At 33.8% G+C, this 15,173-nt stretch overlaps 1 protein-coding gene across 1 annotated transcript in view; it reads left to right on the top strand.

Moving 5' to 3' along the window:
- The first annotated feature begins 12,262 nt into the window (after positions 1 to 12,262).
- The window catches only part of LOC123558245 (uncharacterized), a 29,115-nt gene continuing 26,204 nt past the window's right edge, over positions 12,263 to 15,173 (top strand). The window contains exon 1 of the mRNA XM_053544501.1: positions 12,263 to 12,396. Within this exon, the coding sequence (XP_053400476.1) occupies positions 12,374 to 12,396 (23 nt within the window). The 5' untranslated portion in view covers positions 12,263 to 12,373. The remainder of the gene's footprint in view (positions 12,397 to 15,173) is intronic.

Genomic DNA, 15,173 nt, shown 5'->3' with positions numbered 1-15,173 from the left:
CCGAGTCACTGTGACCTTGACCTTTGACCTACTGACTCCAAAGTCGAACTATACCTGTATTTTCTGATGTGACACTTATGTAAATCGGCCAAGCCTTTCATGAGTTATCATCCGGAAACCATGAAAACCAACGGACTGACCGACCGATCGAAAAGCTCACTCCTATAACCCCCCTCCCCCACCCAAACTTCGTTGTGTGGGGGTATAAAAATTACACTGGCTTCCAGTTAAGGCTAGAGTCATATTCAGAGTCCTAGTAATAGTCTTCCGTGTCATCAATGGTACAGCTCCAGTATATCTGAGGGAAATGTTTGTACCTATTCGACAACGGTACAGACTACGCTCACAGAGTGACACTAACTTTAACATCCTAGACGGCGAACAAAGTTAGCAGACATATCTATGGCCGTCGTTGGTCCCAAATGGTGGAACGATCTACCTAGCTTTCTGAAAGGCAATCAGTCTGAAGACAGCTTTAGATCAAAACTGAAAACACATTTTTTAGTCAGTTTCATGAACAATGAGTGTGCTCTTGTTTAAATACAAAATATCAGTAGTGGTATAAAATAGCATTTATACATGTCTAAATCTCTAAATCTAAGATCTAGAATCCTGTTCATATTTTGAAATGTATATATTTTAAATGTGTGTTATATAATTGTAAAGCACAATAGAAAATTTTATAATTTTTGCGCTATATAAATGTCATGTACATGTATTTGTATTTATTTATAAATAGATTGAAAGTGCTAAATACATTATAATGTCAATTCTGCTATTAGAATGTATAAATCCAGGGGATACATATTTCGCCTAAACTGAGGTAAAGCTTGCTCTCTTGGTACGTTTAAGTTCCAGAAGATAGGCGGCCAATGATATGATTAAACATTATGTTGTCGCCTACATTACATTTATTTTTTACGTAGGGAATTTAATGGTACTGAATCCTATACTTAGTGTCCTTCCCCTTAACACGATTTGGTGACTTATCACATAACTCTACTTCGTACTTTCAAAGTTCCCATAGGTGATTCCCAAATATGTATTGGATTCTATAGTAACATAAACAATCAATTAAGCTCGTTTCATAGCCTATTCAAGCTTTTTTACCACTATTACCTTTTGTAATTGTTTAATAAATTCATGTATACTTTATGTAAACTGTATAAAACACTTCATTGCTATTTCCAACAATAATTAATAATATAATGTTATTAATCAAGTAATTTCATATTGACCTTGTTATTTGTCCAAGGGTTGTCGTATTGGCCCGAGGACAAATAACTAGGCCAATATAAAATCGCTTGAATAATAATAATAATATTATTATTCAACTTACGACTGTTGGCGGTAACACTGTAAGAACTATGTGAGTTACCTAACGGCAGCTATGCACGTTCAGGTGAAAAATCTTGACAAGGTTTTTTTGACTTATTTTAGAAATCATGATTATTTTCGGCAGTAAAACAGAATGAATTGTATGTAGGTACTTGAGAATAATTTTGAGAAACCTTGAAGGTTTAGTAGCTTCATCTGTCCAGAACACTGTTGATATGAACAGCAGGCAGTCACATAAACGTGTCAGAAATGAGACTGAGTGGAAGCGTAACATATTGAAACATAAAAAATACCGGTCAAAGCTACATGACAAAATCTGAAAAAAAAATACGAAAGCAAAGGTAAATAAATAGCTTTGACCCGTATTTGTTATGTTTCAATATGTTACGCTTCCACTCAGTCTCATTTCTGACACGCTTGCGTGACTGTCTGCTTTTCATATCAACAGTGGTCTGGACAGATGAAGCTACTAAACCTTCATCAAGGTAATGTAGGGGAATCAGGGCATGCTACGTTATGTACATCTTGATTAAGGTCATAAAAATACATGTCAAAGCTATATAACAAAATCTGGAAAAATTAAGAGAGCAAAAGTAAATAAGAGTAGCTGTGGTATCTCGTGCAGGAGAAAATGGCATTCACTTATTGATCAAGTTGAGAAAAGCTTTTTCATAATTTTTGGTCTGAAAAACAAAAAGAATTCATATCTCATACCATTAAACAAATACCTAAAAACACACAAACAAAGGAGACAGTAGACGAAAACAGTCCAGACAATATTTCTTTAAATCAATCTTGGAGTTTTTGTAGCATCTAGTCACATATGGCAACAAGTAAAAAGTTTAACAAAACAAATATGATCAGATATGCTATTAAATTAGAATGTATATTGTGATATCTCACTTTTCTTGGAAGTACAAAAATGTACCTGTTTAAGAACTGAGAAAGGTTCTTGCTGAAATGATATATCTATCAACAACACAACTATGTTGCCATTATGGACGTTTTCCTATTCAACATTGCGCCCAATTCAAATAATCTCGCGAGATTTCATTCGATGTTTTTTCTTCTTTTTTTTTTTTGAAAGTTCATTTTTAGTTAAATTAAGTGTATGCAATAACAAGTTAATATATGATTGTCACAACATTGCAATATTTTTGCACTTAAACAAAATAAATAAACCCATATGGGGCCCTTCTGGGAAACTTGTTTTTTAGACCAAAGAAATAATTTTAATTCGTATAAAACATAGAAAAACGATTGTTTATACTAGTGACAACACTTATTGACTTGAAATCAAGACGTTGATATATAACTTCACTGAGACATTGTATGGGTCCCATATGGGTCCGATGTGGGCAATACTTACAATATGGGACCCAAATGGGATCATTCTGGGAAACATGTTTCCTTTTAGATCAAATGTACAAACATTCGAAGAAAACATACAAAACGAATTTCTATACTAATGACACAACTTATTAACTCAAAATGAATACACTGTTATATCACATCGATGAGACATTGCAAATTGGTCCCATATGGGTGCGATGTGACTTACAATATGACAGTATGGTACATTTGCCCAGATATAGCCCATATTGGCCCCATATAGGCTTGCGTGCTGGGTAGTAGCTTCATCTGTCCAGAACACTGTTGACATGAAAAGTAGGCAGTTACGTAAACGTGTCAGAAATGAGACTGGGTTGAAACGAAACATATTGAAACACAAACAATACAGGTCAAAGCTATATAACAAAATCTGGAAAAAATAAGAGAGCAAAGGTAATTAAGAGTGGCAGTTGTATCTCGTGCAGAAGAAGATGCCATTCACTTATTTATCAAGATGAGAGACATATTAAAAATAAAGTTTTGCCGGGGAACAAACAGAGGCTTGTAAAGCCCATTCTGAAGTAAACACGTCTCATGTCACTGCCTTTTTTGATTTGCAACAAGTGTTATACTTCCAAAGTCGTTTCAAGGACAGCTTTATTCTTCAAGAAAGTTGAATAATTATAATTTAACCTTTATAGCATTGGGGACCGTGACGCTTGGTGCTACATATGGAATGAAACAATTGCAAACAGGAGGTCCAATGAAATTTCATTTTGTATTTTTGACTTCTTTAAGAAATGGCAGAAAAAAAGGTATAGAATCTGTAACAACATACTCTGATAATTGCTCAGGTAAAAACAGTAACCGTTACTTTGTTGTCATGATGTGGTACACTATGAAACGTTTGCATTTGAAATCTGTCACACACAAATTTTAGAACGGGGTCTTACCAAAAACGAAAACGATTCAGTCCAGTCTTGTATCGAACGTGCATGTAAAAGCATCTCAGTTTATACAACCTTGCAGTTTGCAACAATTGTACAAATGGCACGTAGAACAAAGCCGTAGCATGTCACAGAAATGACTGGATCATTTTTTTAAGCTAATGGAATCAAACATCAAAAACCTTAATATTGACACCAATAGGCTTAAAATTAGATGGAGGGAAATCAGACAAATTCAGTTCAATATTGAGGACCCTGACTGCATGATGATTAAGTACGACTTTACTTTGATTAATAAGTACACCTGGTTAGGTTACAACCAAACTTGAGAAAAAGGTCTCAACTGCCCAAACTTTACACTTTTTGGAAATGCAAACCAACTAAAACTGTCAGGAGACAAATATAATGATTTGGTTGGTCCTTGCAGAAAGAATATAATTCCATCTGCTTACCATAACTTTTATGAAAACTTGTCACACATGTAAAAGACCTAATATATTATAAACAAAGGTCAGAAATATTTAGTGTCTCACTGTTCTTGTTGCTGTTACTGCAGTTCTAATTATGACATTTTTGTAGCAAAAAAGTAGTATGCATTTGTTGAAAATGAAATACACTGACTTAATAAATAAGTTTTGCAATTCATAAATTAAACCTGTTAGACTCAAGTCTAACACAAAAGTTTACTGTTCAAAATAAACTTCAAACAAGAGGGCCATGATGGCCCTATATCGCTCACCTGAGTACCATTGCTCTTAATGATAAGATCAAGTTTTGACATAGATCACATAGGCATACACATTAACCATCATCAGGATAAATATTTTCTTGTAACAGTCTCTTTTGACCTACGGGTCACGTACAAGTCAGGGCCAATCTCCATACCAAGTCTGAGGGTCCTAGGCTCAAATGCTGAATTTTTGTACTAGCATGACTTTTCCTTACACTGGAAGACTTAAATAACATTTAAAACCAATCTCATTAGATGCTGCTGAGGTACATTCATTTATATAAAATAAAGGGAGGTAATTTGTCATAAATTCAGTCAAAAGTTATCTACCCTGATTGCCCGAGTCCATCTGATGGCATAAATGACATTTCAAATCAGTATCTTCATTGGTTACTGAGATACACCCATTTTAATTTGAAACAAAGGGAGGTAATTTGACATAAAATCAGTCCATAGTTATCTACCCTGATTGTCTTAGTCCAACTAATGACAATAATGAAATTTCAAATGAGTCCTATAAATACTTACTGAGATAAATCCATTTTTATCAAAATCAGGGGAGATAATCATGCATTGGTATATGCATGTAGAAGATACAGAGTACAAGCCTTTACAACAATATATTAGAAAAGTAAGTAAAAGTAGTAATTTCTTACCATTGAAGACATAAATAACGTTTCAAACCAATCTCATTAGAAGCTACTAGGTATATTCAATTACATAAAATATAAAGGGAGGTAATTTGTCATGAATTCAGTCAATATGTATCTTCACTGATTGGCCAAGTCCATCTGGTGGCATAAATGAAATTTCAGATCAGTATCTTCATTAGTTACGGAGGTATACCCATTTTAATTTGAAATAAAGGGAGGTAATTTGACATAAAATCAGTCCATAATTATCAACCCTGATTGTCTGAGTCCAACTTATGACAATAATGAAATTTCAAATGAGTCCTATAAGTACTTACTGATATAAATCCATTTTGATTAAAATCAGGGGAGGTAATCAGATATAAAATAACTCCAGAACCTATGATTGGATCTGACAGATTCATCATGGAATCCAAGATTTATTGTTGTTGAAGATATTTTGCAAGCTTGTGTCAAATCAAACCATAAATGAAGTCTCTAAATGGCTACAAAAGCCAAAATAGCAAATTTTGGACCTTTAAGGGGCAAGAACTCTGGAACCCATGCTGGGATCTGGTCAGTTTTCGAAAGGAATCGAGATGTTTTGCCAATATAAATTGTGTGCAAGTTTGATTAAAGTTGATTGCAAAATGTTGTCTCTATCGTGTTCACAAGCAAAAAATAGCAAATTTTGTCCCTTTAAAAGGCCATGGGATCTGGCCAGTTTTCGAAAGGAACCGAAATATCATGCCAGTACAAGTTGTGTGCAAGTTTGATTAAAGTTGATTGCAAAATGTGGTATCTACCGGGTTCACAAGCCAAAAATAGCAAATTTTGTCCCTTTAAGGGGCCATAACTCTTGAACCCATGAAGGAATCTGGCCAGTTTTTGAAAGGAACCAAGATATTATGCCAATACAAGTTGTATGCAAGTTTGATTAAAGCTGATTGCAAAATGTTGTCTCTATCGTGTTCACAAGCAAAAAATAGCAAATTTTGTCCCTTTAAGGGGCCATAACTCTGGAACCCATGAAGAGATCTGGCCAGTTTTCGAAAGGAACCGAGATATTATGCCCATACAAGTTGAGTGCAAGTTTGATTAAATCAAATACAAAATGTGGTCTCTATCGTGTTCACAAGGAAATTGTGGACGGACGGACGGATGACGGACGAAGGGCGATTACAAAAGCTCACCCTATAACTACGTGACAGGTGAGCTAAAAACAAAATGGGTTATTTTTTTCTTCAACTTATTGCTGTCTCAAATGTTATTCCAAATTGACAATGAACAGAGTGTTTTTGGCCTTATTGATGATATTTCTATATTCTTAGCATTTTCAAAAGTTATGTGAAAGACTGTTACTTGGATACTTTACATTAAATATTAGCGCAAAATCTCTTGTAACTGCACGTACATAACGTTTTGCGTGTAAAACATTTTGCGCAAAGAGTCGTGTAAGTGGAAATAAATATCTAATTACTTTTTAAAGTCAAATGAATAATATTTAAAAGCAGTTAAATATGCCTGATAAATACATGTTATGATATTAAAAAGGTTAACTTGAAATAAGCAAAACAGTTTTTTGTGTCTCCTGTAAAATTTTTAAAAAGGCAGTTACAGTACTTTTTGCGCCAAGGTGACGAAATGGCATACATCAACACCATAGCTACAACTGTATTTTATCTCATTAAAAGTGTAAAGGCAGGTGTATTGAAACTTGGCTCTTTGTTATTTCACCAGACATTCAATTTGTATGACCATTCTTACAACGGAAACAATAACATGAATTTTGCATTTATGTTTCAGCTTTATATTGTAAAACTTCAGTCGATGGACACAGCTGCATACCGGTTAGTAAAACAGGAAAATGTACAACCATTTATACGGGAATGTGTGGAGCTCTGTTGGTTGATGTCGGCACAAGATCCTCCGATAGTAATCGGAAATCACAAGAATCAAAATAAGATAGACAAATTTGATACTACGGTATTCACACCATATACACAGACCGGCGTCTGTTTCGATAACCTAGTGTGGCCACCCCATTACCTGCACGAGAATGGTCCATTACTTGCTAAAGGTGTTGCAAAGGCACATGGAAATAAATTACCGAGAGAAATCGCTTCAAAATTGAACTCTGGTTCACTCCTTAGCGCTTGTCCTGGTACAACTGTTTCTGTTGCTAGTACTTTACATGACCAAAGGACATCAACACCCTCGCAGGAAATGTCTAGAAGCTATAATCAGAAGTATTCCAAATTCAATGAAAACAACTTCAGCCGAACGATCACTGGAGCAAGCGTTTTCTATGACAACAACTTCTTTTCAAACATATCGCAATCTGAGCACCAACATTCTGACACAAGTGTGATATCATTTGGTCAAGCTGCTGCACCGATTGATAAGGATTTGCTAGAAAAAGGCTTCGACACCCCTGTTTAACACAATTAAACAGAAACAGCGACAGCTATTTTGAAGGAAATTTGGAGTGCTAGCATACGTTACTGAAAAAGCCGTAAAACCTTGAAAAGTGATTTTATCAAACTGAAACTGGTATTTTTTTCATGCATTTATGTTACTAGAATAATTTAAAAATAACAATTTTATAGTATAGAAAGTTTTCCTTAAAGGACGGATTACAACAAACAGGAAGTGACTTCTCAGTGTTACATGTGAAGTAGTCTAAAATTTAGTTCCATGTTGTGAATGAAGTCTGGTAGGAGTCATATGAGGATGTGGCAGTTATATTGGCAGTTATATTTTTGGCTTAGTTTTATTGCTTATTGTATTGAGAAAAGATCTAGACCATTATCATTGTGTTTTTCCAGGTGTTAGTTTTATTCTTAGAGCAAATGTCTACATACGCGTACTTGCTATTTTCCCATTTTCATGAGAGCATTTTCAGAACGTGATGTTGTTCAGCACATATTATTTCTCTTATATGTAACATAACATGTCAATATTTTTCTATTTTTGATATAAAGACATGCCATACAAAATGACCATAGTTTTCATATTATTGAAATCCTTAAAGTACTAAAAATGAGGTCTCAAGATTTCATTGTTTATATGAAATAAAACAGGAACTGAATAAGTAGAATGTAATCTATAGCCACCTATTAGTAGGCAAATGTAAGCACGGACAGACAGACGAACGGAGGCATTCTGAAAGTCCCCTTTGGTGCTCCACCCATCGGTAGAGGACTAATAAATACACAATCCGCTTGCATAATTGGAGTACAAGAAGAGATGTGTCTTTCCCGTGAACTTTTGAAATTATACAAGACAAAATAGTGCAATTTCAGCCATCTTCGACAACAATTCTGAGCAAATCCGGTTGAAATGTGCTCACTACTCGCTTGCAAAAAGTAAAGATTCGAGGTTGATGGTCTTACCCTAGAAATTTTGAAATTATTCAAGACAAAATGGTACAGTTTAGGTAATCCCCTACAAAGGTCTGAGCAAATCAAATCCCCTACAAAGATCTGAGCAAATCAAATTGAAGTGTATAAACTATTTGCCTGAAAAACATGGAATATCAGAGAAAATGTACAACATAAATTGGTGCATTTTAAGCCATCTCAGAACAACAATCTGAGCAAGTTAGATTAAAAGGTACACAGTCCTCGCCTGCATGATCTGTTTACAATTTGAGGTGTAGTTTCGAGAGTCTTCCTCGAGAAGTTTTGCAATTATAGGCAAAATGGTACATTTTCAGTCATCTCCGACAAAAATTCTGAGCAATTCAGGTTCAAATTGTACACACTGTCCGGCTGTATGATTAGAGAGCAGGTTCGGGGGTCTTTACCGGGGAATGTGGAAATTCAGCATGGCAAAATGGTGCATTTTAAAACAAAATCTGAGCAAATCAGGTTGACTAATTCGCCATACTAGCCTGGTAAATCCGAGGTAGGAACTGTGAAATTCTACTTGAAAAATTGCACGTATTTGAGACAAGTATTAAAGACATAGTATTGTTAACAAAACGTAATGTGATGTATGTAAAAACACCACTCTTGTGATTATATCAGAGGTGGTTGGAGAGAAACAAATGTGTGGCTTTTTTTAAGAAGTTACCATTGACTACTACCACACAACAAACAAAATTCACTTTGTCTCTAACCTAAGTCAGTGAAACAAATCAAGTCCAGATATGCCGGAAATATAGGTGATTTGGCCATTTCTGAAAGAAACATTAAAAACGAAATTTTAGAACACAGACACACTAAATGGGAAATGAACAATTTATTACAAGACACAACTACAAAAGAGATTTGAATAACAAAATAAATCTTATGATATCTTCTTGCTTCCAATTTTGCTTTAAAAATATCTCCATTCCTTATATTGAGCATAAAGTAAAAATCACTAAAATTTACAATCTCTTTCACTTTAGAGGCAAATAAATCATGTTTCTCCAAATATGATATGTAGGTATTCTTACGTTTACAAACATTACGATAACACATTTGCAACATTAATTAGGTAAATGCATCTTGTTTCCATTTAATGTCAAAATAGCGGATTTCTTAAATCTCTGTTGTAACTAAGATGGTGTTAATTTACAGAACTACATATTATACCAACAATTGACAATTCAATCTAGTGATATGAAATGATCACGTTAATAATAAGGAGGAAAAGGGAACAGAATATAACAGAACAGAACAAAGCCTTTATTTTAACCAGTTGTTTAAGGAAATTACAACAATGGGGGTTGAGAACAATACGAATAAACATGAATTAGTTGCTACAAAATGATGAACAATTTTTTGACAATTTAAAACTGTTGACGATAGGAGAAAAAATGTCAATAAGAGTTAAATTCTTGAAAAGAGTGTTATCTTATTCGCAATTTCGGCGAACATTAAAGCGGTTGTGAATGCGGAAGGGAATGGGTACACTTATGTAAATAAAAGATACAGCATGAATTTTACAGATGTACAAAGCAGGGGAAAATAACAGATACGCAATAGCATGCCGGTTTTAGCAAGGAAAAAATCGAACTTGAAAACACACACACACACACACACACACACACACGCACACACACACACACACACACACACACACACACAAAAGGTTTAAAATAGCACGGTACAGTAGAATTATCAAGACCTTAGTGCGGCCTTGATTTCTCAGAGTTTTGTACGTGAAAAGCATTAAAGCTCAAGAAAACTGTAAAATAAGCGCATCATTAATGGCACTTTGTCAAACTTTCACACTATTAGGACTATAAGACAGAATGAATCGAATCGAATCGTGACTATTTTTCTAACTCAATGACATTTTCTAAAGGTTTATGATGCACATATACCAATAGATTTATTAACAAAAAAGTGTCTTTCTATCCTCTATTTAACGGAAAAACTTTCTGACAACAGCAAGATCAAGTTAAGTTAAAACTGATAATCAGTCAAATATACGTAGATCTACGTGTTTTACTAACATATGTATATACCTGTCTACTCAAGTTTGTTAAACAGCTCGTTTTGCTTTGCAAAACCGTATTGTTAAATCAATTACATTTTATCATGTTTCTATAGTGAAAACTTCTAGGTATGTTCTAGGCATGAAAAGTGACACACAGACAAAGGGTATGCAAAGAAAATAGAAATACATGTATTTTTATATTACTCTTGGTTCTATCATGAAGGAAAATTACGTATGATTTTTTTTTTCGAAATATTTGGCCGTCTTTTTATGGCGGACTTCAAAGTTTCAAAACAAAAGGAAAAAAATGTATCTTAATATTCATTTTCTGTTACATAAAAACACGAATTCCGTATCATCATATGCTAACATAATGTTTTTCACTGAAATGTTTTTACACAAAAATTTCTATATGAATCTATTACATAATTGTGTTTATAACGAAATATTTATTATTAATGAACATGACAAATTACCAAAAAAAATATCAGAAGGTAATGTTGCTTTGTATCGGATAATATGTGAGCGTATTTCAATGTACCACCAAAGCAATACCACGATCACTGCAAAATGAAAGTGAATTATGAATATACGTTTAACTTTTGTAAGGGAGACACTCAAATCAGAGGTAATTATTTAAGGCTATATACCAATAAAAGAAATTGTTCTTTGATTCATATAAAATTCAGCTACTTCAGAACAATTTTGTTACAGTTTCTAGATTTTCACTCCGTTTTACCTATTTTCCACAAGATACGAGGATTGTTCAAATATGATCATCTAGAACGTTATCTCGCTCAATAATGTGAAAATCACGAGGATATTAAGATTATTGGATAGATAAACATGTCAGCTTTACATTGATACCACACCCATTAAAATCCGTTCACTTAATTAGCTGTGTCTATCGCTCGCTAAACATTGCCTACTCGTGTATACTAATACAAAAATGGTTGGAAGAAGGTCAGCGTACGCCGTTGAAATACGGTCCCATATTAAGAATCGTTGTATTCTTGGCATAGGGTGTAAAGACATTTTTGATGAAATATGTTCTGTTTATGGGCATAATGAAATGTCTTTTTCGACAGTTATTCGTTGGTTTAAGAAATTCAAATTGAAATCTGTCAAGAATACATTTTTATGTGCTTAGATGCATTCATATTTGAAGAAAAAGAGGTGTTGAACAGTACGCAGTGAAATGCAAGTCAACTAACTTTAGTGATATTGCCGCATTTCAGAAAGCCGTCCGCAGAATAAACACCATACTTTCGTTTTCAAGTAAACAACTCGAAATCATGCGAATATTAGCATGAAAAGTGTCCATTTTATGTAAAATTCATTCCACGAGTGAAATAATGCCCATTTGACCCCCGATTTACGCGCAAATGCTCGAAAAATGGAAAATCAGGATCTATTTATTAGGAACTTCTTTTGACTACACGGAAGCACATTCTTGACCGAATTACTGTAATATAACCTTTAACATGACCGATAATCAAAGGAGATAATACTCGATACTTGCTATTAATATCCAGTTAGTCTGATATGTCTTTTTAAACTAAAAAAATGAGATGTTATATTACATAATAAGAAAAATAATCCTTTTAGAAAACCAGCACCCTCTGAAAATGCTCCCGTGGATATAAGCTATTTAGCAATTACGCGCATGTAGCCATTCTCTTAATGAATAAAACTAAAACCAGGAAATTCTCAATGAAAGTGGTCTAGGTCTTTTTTAAAAAAAAAATAAGCAATAAAACTAAGCCAATAATAAAACTGTCACACGGTATTTTCGTTCAACTTGCACTTCTTGTAAAAGCAAAAGTACCTATCGGTTAAAGAATTTATTTCAAAATTTTACTTCCTCATTCCTTTGGGTAAACTCTATTGAACATATTTAAGTTTGGTTTAAACAGGTCGCTTAACTTTTGATTTTCCTTCATTTAGAGGAGATAGTTCAGATGGCGAATCGGTCACCGGGCGGGTATGTGTTAATTTAGTTCTTGTACAGATATAGAGGGTTCAGCGGACAACTGTCGTAACTTGTTCTATAAATTAAGCTAATTATGACAATTTTCCGTTCAGCCCTTGGTTTTTGTCGGAAATTTGTAACAGCTACTAATATAACATTGTTAACATATTTTGTCCGCGGCCTACCAAGGCGTCGAAGGCGCGGGAAAATGAATGAAAATTATTTTAAATTAATAGACTAAGTAATATAGGTTAAAATGTATTAAATACTTCTGCTACTGTTTTCTATGTAAAATAACAATGTTTAACATATGTTATCAGCCTTTCTAGCCTTTTACTTCTTTCGAGACTACCCTGGACTTGAAGGTCTGCCTTTAGGCAATCAAAAAATACCAAAAAATGTGCAATGAAACTACTTGTTCAAAATAACAGTCCTGTTTATTCCAAATTTACACCTGTAGATTTTATATAACAATATTGATTTTACAGCTGTAGATTTCAATTTACAGCTGACAAACGACTGTAAAACAGTTCGAAATATGCAAATGAGCTACACCTGTAAAAAAAGTTACAGCTGTAAAAATGAAAAATGTTACAGCTGTAAAAATGCCCCAAAATACAGTTGTAGAAATATTATAGGTATTGAAAAAGAGGACATTATTTTAAGAGACGAAAGTAGAGGTGCAGAAAGTTTTCGGATGAATTTCAATTCTCTAGATAAGGTAGCAATTACTATGAAAATGGCAAAATAAATGATCTAGTACGTAAAGTATATGTGGTATGATTACAGTATAGCAACAGCAAAATTCAAGAGTAGGATACAAAGTAGAACATATGGAGATCTCGTTTATAAAACTTTCTTTGTCAGTCATGAAAACATATGACAATCTTGTAATTATTTCTTTTAAACTTATCGGCTTCCAGTAAAGAGTAAATAGTTAATGTGTGTACTTATACATGTCCTTTTACAACTATAATAGATGATTAAACATCTGTACTTACTCTATACCGCTTTAAATTCCAAAATTTTACAAGATGTGATGTCTGTGAGAATTTCAGTTATATCCCGCCAAAATGCATTAAAGATGGCAGACAATACTCATGTTTCCCTCCAAAAATGTTACAGCTGTAATTTTGAGACATGACCATTTTACAGCTGTAACTTTCAATAGTAAAATTTTTACAGCTGTAAATTGAGACCTTCATATTTTACACCTGAAAATTTTAACTGTATTTCTGATCAGTTTTCCACTTACAGGTCTTTTACAGTTGTAATTTCAAAATACAGGTCTTTTACAGACGTTTTACAGCTGTAAAACAGGTCCTTTTTTCGCACCACGTGACTGAGACACGTGATGAAAAGGGTAGAAGTACCTACGTTCACTTTTATTTTACCCAGCAATTTCGACACAACTTTGGAAGCATGTAGCGCAGCTTAAAATTACCCGCGGGCATTCTTTTTACAGACAAGCATCAATAAAGCTTATTTCTGATATAAAAATGGCCTTTGCTAGGCAGAAAGTTACAAAATGCAGGGGGTGGGGGGGGGGGGAAGGCACGTATTTTGCATTTTGCTGCTTTTAGGCGAGAAAATGCTGATTGCAGTTCAAAATGGCGTCTTTTGTTTACTTTTTTACATAACAGAGGACACATTTTGCAGTCGTAAGTGCGTTTATTATATACGAATTTTCAAACGATAACGCCCAGTTGGTGGTCATATAATTTATCTTCACTCGGCTTTTGGTCTTACATGTTTATCTGTTAAAATTTCAATACATAAAGTCTAGCCGTGCATGAAAATATCCTGTACACGAGTTATTGTTCTATACATAGATTATACTTTGACTACTTCTAAACCTCCAATGCAAAATATTTGTACAAGCAACATTTTGTTGTTTGATGTTGTATACACGACATTTTTGTTGTTTGATTGTTCTACCGAGATGTCTTCTTGAAGTTTTCAATCGAATATAAAGATTGACAATTAGAAATATAGAAATAAACTGATTTAGAAACATAAAAAAATATAAGAAATAAAAATAGAAAAATATATATTTACATGTAGCATCGTAACTGAAACACAGTTTTCCTACAATATATGTACAATTAACAACATATAAATGTCAGTCTATAAAAGTTTTTAAATGGAACAGCTGTTAAATTGCATTCTGATTATATCGCAAACATGTACTTTCTTCGTGTTTAACTGGCGTTTTTTCTTTTAATTTCTTTTTTTTTGTGCGAAACCCACATAAGACTTTTGGTCCTACCTAGGGACAATTATTTGTCTGTAAATGACACTGATGCGTTGAATCATTTTAGATCTTACTATGCAGCCAACAGGCACCACTGCATTCTTCTTCTTCCTTCTTCTCATTATTTTCCTCAAAGTAATCTGCAATTTTATCTAGGTTCTTTTAATCATTTGTTCTTAACTGATTCGTGCATATCATGAATGTGAACTTTGACCTTTAACTGTGACTTTGACCTTGAAACCAGCCATCCAAAACTTGCACTCTGCACATTGTCTCGATGTGGTGAAAATTCGTTTTTAGTCTCCAGGTCAATATGTCCTTGACCTTTGATCGACTGAAAACAAAAAACATACAGGATCCTTCCACAGTGGTGCTTAGTCGAAATATCAGATTTGAAAGCTACACCAATTACAATGTTGAAAGACGGACAGATGGACGGATAATACCATTCCATTATTCGTCCCGTTTTTTCATAACTGGCGTATAAAAATATAAACAAATTATTTCAAGGTATATATAACTTATATATAGTCTG

This window comes from Mercenaria mercenaria, chromosome 5, assembly GCF_021730395.1.
Source record: "Mercenaria mercenaria strain notata chromosome 5, MADL_Memer_1, whole genome shotgun sequence".
NCBI lineage: Eukaryota > Metazoa > Mollusca > Bivalvia > Venerida > Veneridae > Mercenaria > Mercenaria mercenaria.
This window is presented reverse-complemented; position numbering and strand designations above follow the sequence as displayed.